Raw genomic sequence first — 6,566 nt, 5'->3', positions numbered from 1 at the left:
GAGCACAGAGTTGCCCTGAGTCTAGAAAGGGAGAAGAGGTTTTTACATCACTTGGAGGAGCCACTGTGGTGCTCCCAGAGGTAGCTCCCGTTAAGCTGAGAGCGATGAGTTCCCAGAGCCCTAAACTGGCATGCGCCGCATTCAGGGCCTTTGCTGGCCACCTACAGGGATGCCCAGCACGGAGCCGGATGGCCTGGCCTGGAGCAGGTCCCTTGTGCAAGGAGGTGGGGTGTGAACTTGGGAGGCGGATGCGGCCCTGCGGGGGAATGAAAGTGCGGAAGTGCAGGGAGGGGTGCGGGTAGTGGTGGTGGTGGTAGTAGAATGAGGCCAGGTCCAGAACCGGGTTACGATTCCGGGTGGAGGCGGTGCCTCCCGACCCCTTAGGTGTAGCCCCTTCCCGCAGACTGGGACCGCGCAGGCGCCTGCACCTGAGCCCGCGGCGGCCAGGGAAAGTGGCGCCACGCGGTCGCGGCCAAGCTTTCGGTTCCGCCCCCTCCGGCTGGGCCTCCGCCTACTCCAACCGCGGCCGCCCCGCCCCCCGCCAGTCCCGGTCCCCGCGCGAGCGGTCGCAGGTCGCCGGCATGCCGGGTGGCAGCGACAGGGACGGCGGCCTGGGACGCGCCGTGTGCGTGCTGACCGGGGCCTCCGGTGGCTTCGGCCGGGCCTTGGCCCCGCTCCTGGCCCGGCTGCTGTCGCCCGGCTCCGTGCTGGTCCTAAGCGCCCGCAACGACGAGGCGCTGCGGCAGCTGGAGGCGGAGCTGGACGCCGGGCGGCCGGGCCTGCGCTTGGTGCGGGTGCCCGCCGACCTGGGCCTCGAGGCCGGTTTGCAGCAGCTGCTCGACACCCTGCGCGAGCTCCCCAGGCCCGAGGGCTTGCAGCGGGTGCTGCTCATCAACAATGCGGGTAAGGCGCCCGCCGGCGGCGGCGGACTCCCCGTGGGAGCCCTGGGAATACTGCTTAGCGCCCCTAGCTCTTCCTCCTTCTCACTTTCCCCACCGCTAGGAACTTTAAAGGTGACTCTTAGGAGTCAGAAAGATGCCTGAAAATCCGAGTTGTTTCAGCAAGGTATGGAGGGAGACTCGCTGCCATCGCTGCGGCTCATTCTCCCCCTCCCCCCTTCCCATTTCTGGGCAAATTTTCCAAAATACCTGTAGAACTTTCCCGATCGCCTAGCTCCGCGCCCTCTGCCGGAGGCCTGAGGTCTTCCAGCAAAAGTAAATTACCCACTTTTCCAAATGGCCTCCTGCGTTCTCCCCCCAGGCCCAGAGCAGGACATGCACACTTTCAGTTTGCAACTTGAGATGAGTGAACAACCCCAGGTGTGTCTGTCTGCAGAGATGGGAAGAGGGAGGCGTCTTCAGAAGCGCTAGGGAGACTCCTCTAGGTTTGGATGGGAAGGGGGTGTCTAGAATTTGGAGAGGGCTGGGGGAAGAGAAAACCCATCTGCACAGAGTGATTCTTCAGGTCTGGTTTTTCAGGCACTCTTGGGGACGTGTCCAAAGGCTTCCTGGACCTGGCCGACCCAGCTGAAGTGAACAACTACTGGGCTCTCAACTTGACCTCCATGCTCTGCCTGACTTCTAGCATCCTGAAGGCCTTTCCAGACAGTCCTGGCCTCAGCAGGACCGTGGTTAACATCTCATCCCTCTGTGCTCTGCAGCCCTTCAAGGGCTGGGGATTGTACTGTGCGGGGAAGGCTGCCCGTGACATGCTGTTCCAGGTTCTAGCCGCAGAGGAACCTAGTGTCAGGGTGCTGAGCTATGCCCCAGGTAGGTGGGACATTACTACCATCCCTGTCACCCAGAACTGGCTGGTTCCCCTCTGGGGGTGGGCAAAGGGCCTAGTCTGTCCGCTCCAAGAAAGAACCCACAGAGTATTTTGTCCCTGAATCATTAACCATCACTCCTTTAGGGAAATACAGGCTCCAGAAGTTAGAGCTGGCTGGGATAGGGAGTGTAGTTAGAAGATAAGGGGAGAGACTGGGGAGTTGCCCGGCCTGGAAGGTGGGGCCAGAAAGTCTGAGATACTAGAGTTTAGAGACAATGAGGGTTTGAATTTCAGGCCTGTACCATATTTCCTTATGTGAAACAGGGAAGATGCTACCTGTCTACAGGGCAGTTTGGAGGACTGAATGAGGTAATGTATATGAAAATGATCCCTAGCTGTGAAGTGCTATCTAACTGCTAGCACTTCTAAATGTTAGATAGAACTTACCACACTGTATCCTCTTCATATCTATACTTCTTTCTCCTGATAGGAAAACCTTGAAGGCAGGAACTTTGCACTGTGCACCTGTATGTCCCCAGCACCTAGCGAAGCACCTCACTTTGTCAGTCTTCAGTAAATGTTAGTTGAAGGAAGAGCAGAGAGACATTGTGAAGTGCTGGCCACCCCAGGCTAAATTGTGCCAGAACACTGTGGGGATGCTGGGATAAATAAGAGAGGGCCCTGTCTTCACAAAAGTTAAACAGTAAGGGGTCTCGTGACACTTGGTCTGCTGAAATGTCCATACTACCCAAATCTATCTATAGATTCAGTGCAATCCCTATCAAAACTCCAATGGCATTTTTCATAGAAATGGAACAAACAATCCTAAAATTTGTATGGAACCACAAAAGATCCCAAATAACCAAAGCAATCTTGAGAAAGAAAAACAAACCTGGAAGCATCATGCTCCCTGATTTCAAACTGTATCACAAAGGAATAGTAATGAAAACACACGCAATTTACCAGTGAAATCACATAGGCCTGGTGTCTTGAAGAAGATAACTTCGGGTTGAAATTTTGGCGTGACCTATTAGCTCCATGAACTTAGATATACAAATCTTTCCCCAGATTTGGGAAGTTCTCAGCCATTATTTCTCTGGGGTTCCAATAATGTATAGGTTGTGTCTTCTGATGGTACCCCCTCAAATCATCTTTGGTCTTTTTTGTTCTTTTTTCTTTTTGCTCTTCTGACTGGATGATTTCTAATGACCTCTCTTCTGATTCACTCATTTCTTTCTTCTGTTTGGTTGAGTCTGTTGTTGACTTCTCTTGAATCTTTAGTCATTTTATTCTCCAACTCTAGGATTTCGGTTTGTTGGGTTTTTTTTAAAGTGGTTTCTATTTCTTTGTTGAACTTCTCATTCTGTTCGTGCATTGTTTTCCTAATTTCATTTAGTTGTCTATCTGCATTTTCTTTTTTTTTTTTAAGATTTTATTTATTTTAGAGAGAGAGAGCACATGTGAGTAGGGAGAAGGGGAAAAGGGCAGAGGGGGAAGAGAGGGAAAGGGAGGGAATCTCAAGCAGACTCCACGCTGAGCACAGAGCCCAACGTGGGGCTCAATCCCATGACCCTGAGATCCCGACCTGAGCTGAAACCCAGAGTCAGATGGCTTAACCAACTGAGCCACCCGGGCACCCCATCTATCTGCATTTTCTTGTAATTCACTGAATTTCTTTAAGAAGATTATTTTGAATTATTTGTTCATAGATCTTATTTCTTTAGGGTCAGTCATTGGAGTTTTATAGGTTTCCTTTCGGTGGTGTCACATGTCCTTGATTATTCATGATCCTTGTGGCCCCATGTTGGTGTCCGTGCATGTGAGGAAGGAGGCACCTCTCCCAGCCTTTACAGGCTGACTTCAGTAGGCAAAGCCCTTTACCAGTCAGCCCGTGCAGTGATTCTGGGTGAGCCATCTGGGGATGTCTGTAGCAGGCTTGCTGCCGGAGTCTGTGGGCAGCCTGTTGCTGGGGTGGGTTGAAAGCCTGGGTCCATGGTAGTCAGTCTGGTGCTGGGCCTGGCGGGGAGCCTGGGTTTACAGGCACTCATTGCAAGCTTGAAGGCATCTAGGGCCACAGGAACTGGCTGGAATGTGCCAGGTACCTATGTTCATGGGAGCTTGTCAGGAGCCTGATGCCATGGGAGCAACCCCAGGCCACAAGGGCCAGCTGATACTGGAATGGATTGGGGGCCTGGGTTTCTTGGGGCTTTCTGGGAGCTTGGAGCTGGCTGGAACCAGCAGGCATCAGAGTGACCCTGGGGCCTAGGTTTGTGGGAACCTGTGCCATAGGAACTGCCTGGGGCTGTGGGAGCCACTTGGGGCTGCTGAGGCACTGGATCTGGCAGGCAGTGGGGTTAGCTGGGGGCCTGGGTTCATGGGGGCCCAGAGGGAGCCACCTAGGGCCATGGGAGTTGGCCTGGTGCTAGGGTGGGCTGGCTCTGGGATCCCCTGTGAAGTCGGGTGCTTACTTCACTCTCCTCCCACAGGGAGGGTGTCTCTACACTGGGATGCCCAGGCTTGGGAGCAGGTGATAAGGGTAATACACATCTATATTTCCTACCTTCCTCAATGCATCCTTTCTTATTTCTGTGCTTCACCCAGGTAGTGTAATCCCTTACCCGGAATCCTTGGCTTTTGTGAAGGTAATCTCATGGGCAGCTAATAGTTCATATTGATATTTCTGCAGAAAAGTGCTAGAAACTCCTATGCCACCCCTTTGCCGACCCCAGTGATATTTTAGCAAGATGCATTTAGCAGAGGGCTACAGAAGGAGCTGAAGCAGAGAGAGAACCAGGGCCGTAGAAAGGGCCAGATTGTCAGGGTATGTAGAAGGAGAAGGGTCCGTCCTACTTGATGACTCGTTGGCTGTGGGAACAGAGTGGAGAGGGAAGAGCCGGGGATGGAAGTTTTGAGTTTAGAAGAAGAGTATTTCATTAATAGAAATGGAAAAGTCAGGAGGAGGAGGTACCGGTTGGACAGGAGGTGAAAAGCTTGGTTCTAGATACAGTGGTCTGGAGATACCATGTTCACTGGGGCATCAGGATTTGAGTCTGGAGCTCAAAAGTGACAGAATGACCCTGACCACGCTTGTCAGCCAGGGTGAGGTATTTCCGGTGGCCAGGCTGCCTCCACCATAGTCCACACACAGCACGGGCCCTGCCTTGGCCATGTCCCCCCAACTTCTGCTCTTCATGCCCTAGGTCCCCTGGACACAGACATGCAGCGGTTGGCCCGGGAGACCTCGATGGACCCAGACTTACGAAAAAGGCTGCAGGACCTGAAGACAAAAGGGGAGCTTGTGGATTGTAAGATGTCAGCCCAGAAACTGCTAAGCTTGGTGCAAAAGGACACGTTCAAGTCTGGAGCCCATGTTGACTTCTACGATAATTAAGCCATTGTCCTTGGCTTTCTGGGGCTTTCTTCCCCCCCCTCTCAGGCACACCCAGGAGCCCTGTGCCACCCCCCCATCCTGCCACAGGGGCACTGCCAACCTTGCCTTACCCAGAAAAGCACTCATACCTACTGTCCTGCCCTCAGAACCAGCCGGCAGTGAGGGCCTCGGGTCGCTGGAATCCCAGTTCTCAGGAGTCTGTTGACTGCCCTGAGTTAGGGGAACTTGGGAGAGAGAAGTTATGGCTGTTGGTATTCTGTTTCCCCAGAAATAGAATTTTAGGGATGGGATAAGCAGAACAAGAAGCTGCAACCCTGAAGAGAAGAGGTTGGGGGCCTCATGGCCAGTCCCTGGCTGAGCTAGTGTCAAACAGGAGGGCCCATGTAGATTCACAGCCCACAGGGGAGGGAGGACGGTGCAAGTTCGGCAGACAAGGAGGCCCCATGCTCATGGTAGCAGGACCTTGCGTTGAACTTCGTGTCCTTAATTCTGATGCCTCCTCCCTCCAGAACCTGCCATCTGTCCCCCAGATTGGGGGGGGGGGAGGGGGCCCCTGAGAGTTTATGTACAAATAAAAAGCAGATACAAATAAAATGTGGATTGTCCTTTATTCACCCCTGGCTTCTCCTCTGATACAGGGCCCACGACTGACTCCTGGCTCGCTGGGTCCAGAGGTGTTCCTTAATGCAATTAACCCAAACTTGGGGAGTTACCCTTATTTCCAGGGGAATTATCTTGGGGTTGTCTGCCTCTTCTCATGGAGCCCTACCCAGTGGCAAGCTCAGGTTCAGAGTTGGCCAAGATGGACATGCCCAGCTGCCTGTTCCTCCAGATGCCTATGCTGACCCCAGTCTTTATTACCCTTTCCTCATCCTTGACCCATTCAAAGAGTATTTAGGCTTCAGGGCCTGACTCCCAGCCTCCCCGGCCCTCTTGGATTCCCAATTCTACCCTTTGCCCACATGGCAGTGTTCCGGATGCTTCTCCTCAGGGGGCTGTCTGTCATGGGCCCTCCTGGTAAAGTCCATGTGGCACATGGTCCTGGTCCTCAGTGGGGTGGGCTTAGGACCAACATGCCTTTGGGGGAGGTGGGCAATATTCCAAGAGAGGGAAGCCCCAAGAAACCAGGTATATAAACAAACCCATCCTTCCGCCAGTCGGCAGAGCTGGGAGCTCCACAGTGGTGGTGGTCTGCAGCTAGTCAACCCTCCCTTTGCCCCGGACCTTACTTAGGAGGAGAGACCATGGTCCCTGCTAGCCAACTCCCCAGGACTCGGCCCTGCATCTGAGCGTGCAGGAGGGAACTCTTTGTTCCTTCTCATGCACAGCAGAGGGCGCACTGAGGCCGTTCCTCCGGGAGAACCCCGGGCCACTCAGCTCCGGAGGCAGGCTCTGGGTTGGAGCTGCC

The 6,566-nt window shown here is 53.9% G+C and overlaps 1 protein-coding gene across 1 annotated transcript; it reads left to right on the top strand.

The window, feature by feature from the left end:
* The first annotated feature begins 371 nt into the window (after positions 1 to 371).
* Positions 372 to 5,735, top strand: SPR (sepiapterin reductase). Its single transcript, XM_032410712.1, has 3 exons — positions 372 to 903; positions 1,479 to 1,769; positions 4,968 to 5,735. The coding sequence occupies exons 1-3, from the start codon at positions 582 to 584 to the stop codon at positions 5,156 to 5,158; spliced, it is 804 nt and encodes a 267-aa protein (XP_032266603.1). The 5' UTR covers positions 372 to 581; the 3' UTR covers positions 5,159 to 5,735.
* Positions 5,736 to 6,566: the final 831 nt, after the last annotated feature.

This window comes from Phoca vitulina, unplaced genomic scaffold (genome assembly GCF_004348235.1).
Source record: "Phoca vitulina isolate PV1807 unplaced genomic scaffold, GSC_HSeal_1.0 scaffold12, whole genome shotgun sequence".
Lineage (NCBI taxonomy): Eukaryota > Metazoa > Chordata > Mammalia > Carnivora > Phocidae > Phoca > Phoca vitulina.
The sequence above is the reverse complement of the archived record's forward strand: the minus strand, read 5'-3'. Positions and strand labels throughout refer to the sequence as shown.

Excerpts from the sequence above, each read along its gene's own strand:
- SPR (XM_032410712.1), top strand. The coding sequence starts at position 582 with ATGCCGGGTGGCAGCGACAGGGACGGCGGCCTGGGACGCGCCGTGTGC. Across the intron at positions 904-1,478 it reads GCTGCTCATCAACAATGCGG|GCACTCTTGGGGACGTGTCC; the intron begins GTAAGGCGCCCG and ends CTGGTTTTTCAG. Across the intron at positions 1,770-4,967 it reads GGTGCTGAGCTATGCCCCAG|GTCCCCTGGACACAGACATG; the intron begins GTAGGTGGGACA and ends TTCATGCCCTAG.